The sequence below is a fragment of the Chenopodium quinoa genome, unplaced genomic scaffold, assembly GCF_001683475.1.
Source record: "Chenopodium quinoa cultivar QQ74 unplaced genomic scaffold, ASM168347v1, whole genome shotgun sequence".
Taxonomy (NCBI): Eukaryota; Viridiplantae; Streptophyta; class Magnoliopsida; order Caryophyllales; family Amaranthaceae; genus Chenopodium; species Chenopodium quinoa.
In genome coordinates, this window is record NW_018744687.1 from 763 (window position 1) to 14178 (window position 13416).

At 38.9% G+C, this 13416-nt stretch overlaps 1 protein-coding gene and 1 long non-coding RNA gene across 2 annotated transcripts; both read right to left on the reverse strand.

The window, feature by feature from the left end:
- Nucleotides 1-8121: 8121 nt before the first annotated feature.
- Nucleotides 8122-10531, reverse strand: LOC110702251. The gene is made up of 6 exons (XM_021879957.1): nt 10504-10531; nt 9822-10363; nt 9581-9713; nt 9092-9400; nt 8388-8751; nt 8122-8281 (listed from the first exon to the last, which is right to left on the reverse strand). Exons 1-6 carry the CDS (start codon nt 10529-10531, stop codon nt 8122-8124), a joined length of 1536 nt encoding a protein of 511 aa, XP_021735649.1.
- Nucleotides 10532-11273: 742 nt separating this feature from the next.
- Nucleotides 11274-12580, reverse strand: LOC110702250. Its single transcript, XR_002507455.1, has 3 exons — nt 12231-12580; nt 12045-12082; nt 11274-11673 (listed from the first exon to the last, which is right to left on the reverse strand). It is a non-coding gene; the product is annotated as an uncharacterized LOC110702250 (long non-coding RNA).
- Between the last annotated feature and the right edge of the window lie 836 nt (nt 12581-13416).

Below are 13416 nucleotides of genomic sequence, written 5' to 3' on the forward strand. Positions count from 1 at the left end.
CTTTCTTCCACAAAGGAATTTGATGAAAACCAGAATAGGCGTCCATAAAACTCATCAAGGCATGGCCGGCTGTTGAGTCGACCAGGTTATCAATTTTGGGCAGAGGATAACTGTCTTTGGGGCACGCCTTGTTCAAGTCTGTGTAGTCTACACACATTCGCCAGGTGCCATTCGGCTTTTTAACAAGTACCACATTTGCAACCCAATCTGGGAAGTAACATTGCCGAATGAACCCTGCATCAAGTAATTTTTTGACTTCGGCGGCGGCCGCCTGACCTCTTTCTTCACCATGGTTCCGCTTCTTTTGCCGTACCGGCTTCTTTTTCGGATCCACAGCGAGTTTGTGCACTGCCAGATCAGGACTAATGCCTGGCATTTCATGGACTTCAAATGCAAAGATGTCCTTGTATTCTTTCAACAGGTTGTGAAAGTCATCACCAAGGTTTCTCAGAGCAGTCGTCCCAACTTTGACTGTTCGGTCAGGGCGGGAGTCGTCTAATATCAGGTCCGTATGCTCACCAGCCGGCTGAGGGCGGAACTCATCCGGCCGGTCCTCTGCCAATGATTGCTATTTTCTTGCCTTTCTGGCGGACTCCGTCTGGGACGCCTTTCTTTTTCTGTCGCCTGTTTCTTGAACAGGCGCACTTTCCTTGACATTGTCAAGGTCTGTTTTTTCTCCACTTGACCCAGTGGCCTTAGCAGTGGGTTTGACATCCGAGAGATAGCACTCTCGGGCAATCCTCTGATCTCCCCTTAGGGAGCCGACTGTTCCATTGTCCCTTTCAAACTTAAGCAGCATAAGTGACGGGATTATAACAGCCTTGGCACTATTCAGGGTTGGGCGACCCAGAATCATGTTGTAGGCAGAGAGTTCCTCTACAACTAGGAATCGGACTACCATGTGTCGTCCTTCCCCTTTTTCGCCCAGGCGGACGGGTAGATCAACTCGTCCCAGTGGGTGGACGACTCCTCCTCCAAACCCTATTAAAGGGTGGGAGGCCGGATGTATGCAGTCCGTCTGATATTTCAGTTTTGACAGACATTTGCTGCTGATGAGATCTGAAGAGCTCCCAGTATCTATGAGGATTCGACCAACTCTCTGGTTGGCCACTTTACATTCAATAACGAGAGGGTCGTCATGCGGCCCCCTTATTCCTCCTAGATCCTCTTCAGTGATGACAATCTCAGGAAATGTATATTTGGACGGTCGTTCTTGGTGAACGGAATTTACATCTAACCGCCTTATATTATCTTTGTTGCCCCTAATAGTGGGGCCGCCTCCTGAGAAGCCGCCTGCAATGGTGTAGACGACTGCATCATCTGTATCGGAACTGTCGGCCTGTTGATTCTTTTTGGCCGACTGCTTTTTTGAGGAAGTATTCCCCGTAGATTTCTTGACATAAGTGTCAAGATCACCTTGATCAGCCAAGCGGTCTAGGTACCGCATGAGACTAATGCAGTCGTTGGTGTGATGACCAATGTCATCATGATAAGCACAGATTTTGTCTTGGTTCCGGTTGCTCGCAGAACCCTTCATGGGGAGCGGTTTCTCAATTGAGAGCCGTCCCTTTATTTCTTTTAGGATAAACTGGTTATCCTTGTTAAACACATACTTTGGGGAGTATGGTTTGAATTCCTTTTTCTTCTTGGCCGGCTGTTTAGAGGAATCAGCCGCCCAGACCCCTTTTCTTTTTTCATCTTTGTTGGACGACTGTTTCTGTCGTCCTTCTCTATTGTCGAACCTCTTCCCGTCCGACTGTTTCATTGTACACAGATCAGTCGCCTGTATATAGGCTTCTGCTTCAATCAAGGCCTCTTGAAGAGTCGCCACCCTTTTTCGAACTAAATCAAATTTGAAGGTAGACCCGTCTTTGAGACCTCTAAAAAAGTCAGTATAAGCTACCTCATCCGGTAACCCTTGAATCTGTATTCTCATCAGGTTGAACCGCCTGATGTAGGAACGAAGCCCCTCCTTTTCACCCTGCTGAATTGTTCCCAAATCAAGGGTCGTTTTCTTCGCAGGGATGTTCATTGCAAAGTTGGAGGCAAATAAGTAAGCAAGCGTCCTGAAACTGTTTACACAACCAGTCGGCAGGTTGCCGAACCATTGCTGTGCAATTCCCTTGAGAGTTGCTGGGAAACACTTGCACCAAGTGGGATCATCCAACCCTTGAAGGTACATCAGGTTGGTGAATGCCATCAGATGGTCTTCCGGGTTAGTAGTGCCATCATAGGCGCCTACTAAAACATTTTTTACTTTGGCCGGCTGAGCGGCTTCAGTAATTTCCTTGGAGAAGGCCGACGGCTGTTCACCAAGTCTAAGCAGCCGTAGCTGCCAGTCCATAGGTTGGACGTTTTTTGCTGCAGGTCCACCAAATGGAGGTGGCTGCATAAAATATTGTTGTTGCGGCACAAATGGCAAATTTGGTACCGCCTGCGCACTATGAAAGCCAGACTGACGGGAGGTGCCGCCTGACTGACTCTCATGGTACGACTGAGTTGGCCTCATCGAGGCATTTCGCAAACTGTCCTGAAAATTTGAAGTAGAAGCCGACTCTGATAATCGGTCACTCTTCTTCTGCTCTAGCAGGTGCCGAGCATCTGTGAACGTTTGCCTTGACCCGTCCGCCTGAATATGACGAACCGGTTTCCTATTTCCCGTAGGATAACGGAGTTTTGTGAAATCAAGAGCAGACGGCTCCCGCTTCTTAGATTTAGGATGGGGAGTCGCCTCTCGCCCTTGAACTGGCTTCCTCTTCAGTGAAGTGGAAGGTTTTTTGGCCGCCTGCTCTTTGACTGAAGCAGGCGGTTTTTTATTGATCAACTCTTGGATCTCTCCCTTGAATCCCCTCATGAAGGTCATGAGTTCGTTCCTTGTGATCGGAGCAGACCCATCAGTCGGCTGTTGCCGAGCAAGCGGTGCGCCTGCTGGCTCGCTTCCTGTTTGAAGATACTCCCGTTCCCTTATTTCAGTATGACGGGTACGGCGGGCCCTTAGGGTCCCGTCTGGAGCTGTATGAGTTTCAACTTCAAATTCACTTTCGGTATCATGGTCCGACTGAACTTGAGGGTCGTCTAGGGGACGCCTCTCTTCTGGGGTCGGTACAGACTTGGATGCCATCTCTGAAGTACTCTCCCCACAGACGGCGCCAAATGTTTCGGGGTTTTCTGATGTCCTGCGGGAGAGTTACAATTCCGAGACTGGAACCGGACGCCTGTACCTGCAAAATAACGGAGACTCCTGAGAGCTCCGCCTCCAACGGTCAAGTTAGTACCTGATTAAGGAGTAATTAATACAGAAATTAAAGTAATAAGGTCTCTCTAGGTGAGAGTATTTAATGTAGGTAATCTGCTTTGCTAGCGAGATCAGCCGGTTATTAGTGTGTTCCGTAATGTTTCTCCTCTGTTCCGTTAATTATTCGGTCCCCCGATTAATGAGGATTAATCGAGTATTTATAGCCTTGGGAAGCGTGCAACTCTCTAGGTTTAAGGTAAACCTAGGGCCGATCGGGCTTCTAGACTGAAATGGGCCTTGATGGCCGGTTGTCCCATTTGGCATGGGTGGACACGTGGCGTGTCTTAAGTGGTCCGTGGAGGACGCGTGGCGGAACCTGGTTGGTCCACTTGTCAAACGGCGCTTGGTGGATAAAAATCCCCTAATCACTTATGATTATTTGACATTAGAATTTATTTCTAGTTTCAATGTTATTAAAATGAATGCTTTAATCACTCATGTACAATTCCGATTGCTAAACAATGACGTACGATTAACTTTAGAAGAATTTGGTAAATTTTTTGAGCTTAAATCGGACAAACCTATTGAACCCTCCCAAGACCACATCGTCGTGGTCTACAAGAGACTCACCAGGGAGGGTTTGCTTAACCTCCAACACGCCAAAGGAACGTGGATTCAACATCCCGTCCTAAAGTTTTGGCAAAGGTTTGTCGGCCTCACAATTTTTGGGAGGCATGAACCGACAAACGTTAGGAGGGATGGACTTGAATTGTTGGCTTCCTATATGATTCCTAACACTGAGAAATTAAACATACCACATAGGATAGCCCAACACTTTCAACGGGCAGCCAATGCGGCCGAGGGGGGTAGGTCTAGGGCGCCTATCTACTTTGGGGGTTGGTGACCCATATTGCTGTTAAACACCTAGGATGGAACCCAACCAGGCATAGGAAAGTAGAGGGTTCAACCCTCATGGACCTAGCTTACTTAGGGGGCCTAAACTGGGTGCAACCTATGGGCGGTGAGACTTGGTGGATAGTCCACCGGGAATCGGGTAGGAAAACCAAGCATTTACACTACCCAACCCCGCCTTGACCAAATTTGAGAAGGGGAAGCCTTCTTAAACTTTCGAAATAAACGGTCAAGGCGAGGTTTAAGAACCTCACCTTTCACCACAACCCCACCATTCCCCCAACACCATTCACCACACTACCAACCACCACCCTAACCCTACACCTATGGCATGCCCACCTCCTCCGTCAATTATAACATCAACCCCCATGCCCCTTATGAATTTTCTGCTTTTCGGAGCCAACTTGACCGCATAGAGGCAAGGGAGAGTGGAGGGCATGGTGCAAAACCTAGACTCTAGGTTAGGAACTTTGGATAGGCGGGTAGGTCATGTAGAGAGGAACCTCGGGAGGGGTTTATACCCTATGTACGATGACTATACACGCCGAGGGGCTATTCCCCCCGAGGCATTAGTTCCCGATTGGTTCCAATACCCCCAAGGAGAGTATTCCACCCCCGGAGCTTTTGGTACTTATGTGGACTACTCTTCAATCCATGGATATGGGGGTGATGCTCCTTTTGGGGATATGGGGGAGTGTAGACCCTAACTACTTTGCAGGTGGTTCGGGCTACGGTGGTGCTGGAACGAGCCAAGGTGGTGCCGGCTCGAGTTATGGAGGAGGCTACGAGAGGATGGATGATAACGTGGAGTAGCTTCTCCTAGCTACCCTCCCAAGTCAATGAGGGCATTGCTTGATTTGGCTTGGGGGGAGATTTCTTGTATATATGGTAACTCTTTCTCTCTTTTCTCTATTTATTGCTTTTCTAGTATAGTTTTTATCGCTTTCTAGTGTAGTTTTTATTGCTTTCCTTTATGAAAAAAATACAAAAAAAAATTGAAAAATATAAAAATTCAATAATACGTTCCAAAGAATTGTAAATCATGCTTCCCTGTGTCCCATACTTGGAAAATATTATTTTGATTCTTGGTATATGATAATGAGCTTTGTGAATTTGTTGATCATGGTTTGAAGTTTAATTGTTTGGATTCCTAAACATGCGTCAATATTGCCAACTATTTGTGAATATAGTGCTTGACTAGTTGATTTGGTTAGGAATGTGTGATAGTTCCTGGTATGTCAAGGAATTTGAGTATTGGTTTGCAACTATAGTAATGTTTATATGGCTTAATATTATGCACATTGAGGAGGACGAAGGCATTTGTTCTCTTAGGTAGCCTTCAGACGATATTAGATACATTTGTTCTCTTCTTGTTACCCATGTTGTTGCTTGTGCCCTTTTTATTGTTTATTTAGCCACACTAAAAGCCTATATGAGCCCCATTGGTTACTAGTCCCAAGCTTGGCTTGGGGGAGCTATTAGTTGGTGAGGTGAGGGAGATGTGGTGTGCATATAATTTGCATAATGTGGGAATAAAAGAAGAGTGATTGTTCTTTGATATTTTGATTGGAAAATATTGATGTTTTGTGTTTCAAAGTTGAAAATTTCCAATATGAGGTAAAAAGAAAAAAAAAAGACAAAGAAATAAAATTGTTTCAAATGTTCAAATGTTCTATTTGAAGGTTGCTCAAGAAAAAAAATTCAAAAAACAGAAAAAGAAAGGAAAAAAAAGAATAAGTAGTTTAAAGTTTGTTTTAAAATTCACTCTATTTCATAGTATCATACTTTGTGAGTAAATATGTAAGTGTTGGAATTGTGTTGTGTATACGATTGTTTGGTGAATTTTTGTGGAAGTTAAGCTGTGATTGGAGGTGTTATGGTCATCACTTGTTTTGACCTTGGGTTTTATTAAGATATGGCTCCCTTAAGCATGGCTTTACTCTCACATTTTCCTAAATTTATCCTACCCTTTACCCTAGCCTTACATTACAAGCTTTAAAAACCATCCGACCTTTGTGCATAAGAGTTGTATGAATGTTAAAGTGTTGTTTATCAATGCAAGTTATGATTTGACATATTTCGAGTCGACTAGTATGTTGAGCGTTCATTGTCTTAAACACACGAGAGAGTGAGTTAGGAGGGCATTGTTCACAAATAAAGGGGTTGGTTGGAGAGCGATCGAGTACATCTTTTACTCGCCACATAAATGAGAGTTGAGTGTGTGAGCACTAGTCTTGAATTCTATATGCTCATGTGGTTTGCTCTACTTGACAATTGTTAGGGTGGAAGGATGATTAGATGAATGAGATTGATTGACATTGAAGCATGTTCATTAGATTTTCCTTGAATCGTTTGTGCTTGATTTGGTTTACTTGGGATGAAGCATGTTTTATATGTTCATTGGTGAGCTTTTTGCTTAGCTACAAGCAAAGGTTTGGCTTGGGGGAGTTTGATATGTCCAATTTATATAGTGTTTTACCCCCGTCCCATGGTCATAATTAGTGGTGTTTTTGGCTCTTTAGAGCAACTTTTATTACTAATTTGTGTTTTCTAGTGTTTTGTAGCTTTGCTTGAGTTTTGTAGGAAATTGCACATTTAGAGCGTTTTCCGGGTTTTTCACGAAGCAACTACAAGCATTAGGAGACACGACCGTCGTTGAAGCCCAGAACCAGTTAGAGACGGTGATTAAGGGCTCGATATGTGATATCGGGGCATATGGATCGAGTATTCAAGACCCGAAGAGGAAATCCGGATTGGGCCGAAGAATCGAGCCTAATCGAAGTCCATGCCTCGAAGAAGAAGTCGGGCCCGATCAGGCAAGCTTGCGCCCGATCGGGCGGACACGCACAAAGAAGCAGTACCAAAAAGGAGCGCCCGATCGGGTGAGCATAAGCTCTATCGGGCGCGGCGCATTAGGAAGGGCGAAGGAAAAAAAAAAGGCGGGCCCGATCGGGCGCGTGTTTTTGGAAGACCTTATTGTCGAGATTGTTAGTTTTCAATTAGGATTTGTTTTAGGGATGTTTAAGTACGATTTTTGTACGTAATTTTGATTACCTTCTCTTTTAGATTTTCTCTCTCTACTTAGAATATTTTCTCTCTCTTAAATTCTCTCAACTTTGTTCTTAACTCCATTCCTTAATCCAGATTTCTTTTGGTAACAATTTCTTCTCTTTTAATTTTAGTTATTTTCTTTAATTCTTTCATCATGTCTTGCTTTATTGTTTTGATTAGTTTAGATTTAATTATGCTTGAGTAGTTTTATTTCTAGGGTTTATGGGGATCTAATAAATAATATGAAGGGGTAATTTGTGATTGTTGATTATCAATGCTTAATTAATTTCCTATTGATTGATTTAATGTTATGCAATTAGGTTTGGCCAGATTTAATTGTATGAGTTTAGAAATATTAATTCGAGATTCGACAGATGAGAATTGATGTTTAGGCTTAGTTTCAATAGGCGGATTAATTTTTAAATGGTTAAGTCGAGATTCGAGAGATGAGATTTAATACCGGTAAATTAACTATGTGATTATAATACGTAGCGAAAGCCCTTTATAATCTGATTAATTGATGCTTGATGATTGCTTATTATGATTTGCCCTGGAATATTGTTTATTAGTGAACCTATGCCCTAGGTTTTCCTTTCATTGATTTATACCCCTTTTTATTCCCTTCATACTCTTACCTTTTAGTATTTAATTACCTTTTTGCAACAATTTGTTACTTGATAATTTAAATTGCATTTAATTAGTTAGTAGTAAATTGACTTGTTTCCCTGTAGTTCGACCCTTCTTCCCTATCTACATAGTTAGTGGATTTAGGTTTTATTTTTGTTTAGGTGAATACGACTTGAGTCTGTCAGCTTCCACATTTTTTCATCCATTTTAAAACCACGAATGTTATCATATGGCTTTCCATCTACAGGGAAAAGAATGTCTGGTTCATTATCTTCAATATCTTCAATATCTTCAGCCTATTCATTGTTAGCATTATTTCTAGAATGATTCCTAGATTTTAAACCTTTCAAGTATCTTGAACAAAAAGTGAGACACTCTTCAGCAAGATAAGCTTTAACAATAGACCCTTCTGGCCGAGCTTTATTTCGCACAAAGGATTTCAATGTTTTCAGGTACCTAGTAGATAAACAAAAAAAAAATATAATAATAATAATAATTTACGATTCAATTGTATATATCAAGTTCAAAGACTTCCATCAGAAAAAGAATATATTACCGCTACCTTTTAATTGGATACATCCACCGATAATGCATCGGACCTGCAACTTTAGCTTCGTGTACTAAATGAATAACCAAATGAACCATCACTGTGAAAAATGAAGGTAGGAAAATCTTCTCTAAACAGCACAGCACCCTTGCAGCTTTCTGCTCGAGTAAATCAAGTTCATGGATATGAAGGGTTTTCCCGCACAACACTCGAAAGATGTTACACAATCCAACGAGGACTGAAACAACCTTGTCATCAAGATTCCCTCGTAGAGCAATAGGAAGAAGACATTGCATTAATACATGACAGTCATGACTTTTTAGACTAGCTAAAGTTCGATGCTTTTTAACACAACGTGATATGTTGGATGCATATCCATCTGGAAATTTAACATTTTCCAGAACTTGATAGAAAATCTTTTTTTGCTCCTTCTCATGTTAAAACAAGCAGGCGGTAAAAACCACCTTCCAGATTGACCTCGTCGTTTAGGCCACAATCTCTTCCTTATACGCAATTTTTTAAGGTCACGTCGGGCACTTAAGTTATCTTTTGATTTCTTCTCAATATTCAGCAAAGTGTTTACAATATTGTCACACACATTTTTTTTTCCACATGCATCATATCAAGGTTGTGACGGATCAAATTATGCTTCCAATAAGAAAGTTTAAAAAAATTGCTCTTCTTTTTCCATGTCCCATTGAAGCATCGACTTAATTTACCAAAAGTAAAATTGATGTGCTTCAGTTGCTCCAATACTTTCTCTCCTGAAGGTTGTCTAGATGCAGTTAAATCATTTAAGAAGCGATCATGATTCATAAAGCAAAATTTATGACCGTATTTTAATCTCATAGAATGAGTTTCCACATTACAAGATGGACAACCAAATTCTGCATAGACATTCCACCCTGATAAGTTTCCCAACGCTAAAAAATCATTTATAGTCAACAAAAGTGCTGCATGCATTTGAAATACTTCTCCAGTTGAAGCATCAAGTGTAGGAACTCCTAATTCCCATAATTCAACTAATTCTTAAATAAGAGGTTGTAAGTACACATCAATGTCATTTCCTGGTGATTTTGGGCCCGGGATAAGTAATGACAAAATGAAATTTTCTTTTTTCATACACAACCAAGGAGGTAGATTGTAGGGAATAAGAATTACGGGCCAAATGCTATACGTGCTGTCCATTCTTCCAAATGGATTAAAACCATCAGTTGCAAGCCCTAGTCTCATGTTACGAGGCTCAGCATGAAAATCAGGGAATTTAGTGTCAAGGCATTTCCAAGCCTCAGAATCTGCTAGATGCCTTAACACTCCATCGTTCTTACGTTTTTTCTCATGCTATGTCATGTCATTTGCTGTTTTAGATGACATAAAAAGCCTTTGTAGCCGGGGCTTTAAAGGAAAATAACGCAACACCTTTGCAGGTATCTTCTTTTTCTTACAAACAGAGACATTTTCATATTTACCATCGTCTTTCCATCTAGAAGCATGACATATAGAACACTCCTCCTCATTAACCTTATCTTTCCAAAACAACATACAATCGTTTAGACATGCATCTATCTTCTCATAATTAAGACCTAATCCATCAACTATCTTTTGGGACTCTCTAAATGAACTTGGTAAAGTAGCTCCATCAGGAAAAGCTTCTTTTAGTAACTTCACCAACACATCAAAAGATGTATTTGACCATCCATAACGACATTTGATATGGTACAAGTGTAATAAAAATGATAGGCAGTTAAATTTTGTACACCCAGGATATAATTCTGAATCTACATCTTTAATGAAATCATTAAATTTCTGAACATCATGAGGAAGAAAAGCATTATTATTTTCAGCAAAACCCCCTGAATGTAAGTCATCCTCTACATTTTCATCCAAGTCCATATTTTGAGGTTGAGTGGGAGCTCCAAAAATATCATGTAACATTTCCATCATATCTTTATCTGTAGATTGGTTATCATTAAGACCAGTTACTCCTTCATCTACATTCAAATTTTGCACTTGAACAAAATCAGATAATGATTCCCCATGACAATACCATGTGTCATAGCCTTCAAGCATCCGATGCTCCACTAGGTGAGTAAATACTTCATCTCTAGATCTAGAAAACCTATTTACACACCTTTGGCATGGACATGGAACTTTCCCATTTTCATCGTCTCTAAAAGCAAAGTTCAAAAACTCATTTACCCCAATCAAGTGCTCATCCCCACTTATTACTAACAATCCATTTGCGCTTCCTATGATCCATTAGTCACACTGGTTGATATAAAAATATAAGAATATGCTATTATTGATATAATTGGGAGAGTAAACTCATAATACCAACTAGCACAGATTTTAATAACAAACAAATGAATCCAAATTATACTAAGACATTAAATTATCTTTAATAATATTTTTTATTTATTATATGTTTATAATTCTTATAATTATCAAACTAACAAAAAGGAAACGACACTTTTAAAAGCAATATAGTAAATTAACAAGTTAAATAAGTTCACCTATATACATTTATAGGTCTAAAACAAAACTCTAATAAATCACATAAACTAGTCCCAACAATAGTACATGACTAATGCATAAGAACAATTAAAGGAGATATTAGATGTCAGACATCCATCAGATACAATTTAAGTGAGAACACCCGAAATTATTACTAGGACGATGCTTGGCTACCACAACAAATCACACAAGCACACACTTCATCTTTAGCTTATACAAAAAGTTAATACTCACATGCCTACAAGCCACAACCCAATAATAATAAGTTATATGTATCTTTCTTTATTTCTATCTACATTTTAACTAAGTTGATTAAATTATAACATATAAGTCCAATAACTAAAGGGTCACAAACAAGACGAAAGTTCAATAATATGGGGTGGTTTACACAGGAAAGGCAACAACACATAGATGGAAAAAGATTAGACAAACTACAAAATTTTCATATATTCATAGAATACACACTCAAATATTTGCAACCATCAACTAAAACAAAGCTAGCACTCATATAACCTGCATTATATAATGTACACTTTGAGTAAATGTATACAATTTTTTCCTATATAAAGTTAAATGCAAATTTATAAACACAATGCAAAACAAATCTATCAAATATTGATTTACACATTAGCATATCTCAAATAACAACAAACTATAGAATTTATCAATATTAAAATGATAAAGGATGTGAATATACATTGAGAATCTTGCTGTAAGTAACACTCTTAATCTACAAACTAACTTTCTTCCAAAACTTGTTATCTACAAAATAAGTAGTTTCCTCCACCTGCCCACAATTTTTTTTTAAAAAGAAAAAGAAAAAAAAAAGGTCAAACCTAACCAAAAAACATTCACGAAAACAACAGGGGTTTGGGAAATTTAGATAATCTAAATTAATCTTTGAATATATATCCAAATTGTTCACTGTACAACAACAATTTCCTATAATAATTCAAAGAACGACATTATAATTATACTTAGCTATCAATTAGTAAGGTATTGGCTAAATTATACTGATTTTTATGGAGCCCCAATTCAATTTAATAAGTATGTTGTTAGAAGGGGTTTTTATACATTTTACATGAATGGGTTTCAAGAAATGAAATTGGGTATGAAAAACAATAGAAGAAAGAGAAAAAGAGTAATTCAAAAGTTTACCTTCAAAATTCCAATAGTAGACCACAAGTACCCAAACCCTAGAAAATGAATTACTAAATAAGAAGTAGAGAAGATCAAAATTTAAAGAAGCGTGTAAATGACAGTGTTATAAACAAAGAGAAAAGGGAAAAAGATGTTAGAGGAAAGGAAGAAGATGATGAACACCATGGAGGGAGAATAGAGTACCTGAACCAGCAAACAGTGTGAGTGAGACGGAGAGAGTGAGAAACAAAATTTTGGAACTTTTATTTTTGGAGTGAAAAATTAATTCGGGCACCACAAGGTTTACAAGCCCGCGAACTGAAATTTGGGCTCCAGCAGCGTTTTTTTTTTTACAAATGTCGTCCAAAGCTATTCTTTTGGATTGCTACTCACGGGCTTAGGTGGCATTTGTGATAAATGCCACTATATAAACGCCACTAAAGCTTATATTCGTTGTAGTGTATTATTGTTTCGTGGGATTTGGATTTTAGTAGTTTTTGTTTTCCTTTTATTTTAATTTCCTTTTCCTTTCCTTATTTTCCTTACTCTTTTATTTTCTTTTGTTTCCTCTTTATTTTCTCATTTTTCTTTTATTATACTTAGTTTTCCTAGCTTTGTATAAATACCCATTTTCTGGGGTAATTAGTAACAACCATTTATTCTATTTTCTAATTAGTTTCAGGAGAGCTTCTCTTTCTTAGGGTTAGATTAGATAATTTTAGAGAGAGAAAGTAGATTATTGCTCAATTTTCTTCATTGTATTCGACTTTGGTCAAGTTTAATCTTCAATCAAGCAACACTTCAAGTTTTCATCTTTCATTAATCCTTTCTTTAGTAATCTCTAATCCTTTCTTTTAGCTTTATTTATTTGCTTTATTGTTGCTTATTTTTGCTAATCTTATTAGTTCATCTAGTTATTATTGATTTTATTATTCTTAACCATGTTTTGTTTTGAGTTTCTTGAGTTTATTTCTAGTTTTTATATTATGTTTAATCTCCCTTCTCTAGGCTAATTTCTTAGCTAGGGGAAGGGGGTGAAAAATATGTGTTGATATTGGATGAATGATGATGGTTGGATTGAACTCATGCCATAAATTGATGAAAGACATGATTTTTGGTAGCTTGAGATTACTGTTGCACTCTATTTGATGTTTTCTAGTTTAAATGCATGAAAGTGATTTAAACTAGATTAAGATCATCTCTATTTTAATGATTGCATGAGAATGAGTTATTAAATTGGAGTTTTATGGATTGTGCTTCTTTATTCTCTTGATTTGATTGTAACTATTAGGATGCATGAGAATGATCCTTATTAGTATAGACTTTTTTCATTGATTTGCGTAGACTATTGCATGAGAATGAATTGTTTAGGTATAATCTTGTGTTCTTT

Bases quoted from the DNA above. Each gene is read 5' to 3' on its own strand.
- LOC110702251 (XM_021879957.1), bottom strand. From the start codon at position 10,531: ATGGGAAAGTTCCATGTCCATGCCAAAG. The intron at 9,714-9,821 runs GTTTGTAAGAAA...GACATGACATAG, and splicing joins GTAAATATGAAAATGTCTCT to CATGAGAAAAAACGTAAGAA. The intron at 8,752-9,091 runs GTAAATTAAGTC...TTAAATTTCCAG, and splicing joins GCACATCAATTTTACTTTTG to ATGGATATGCATCCAACATA.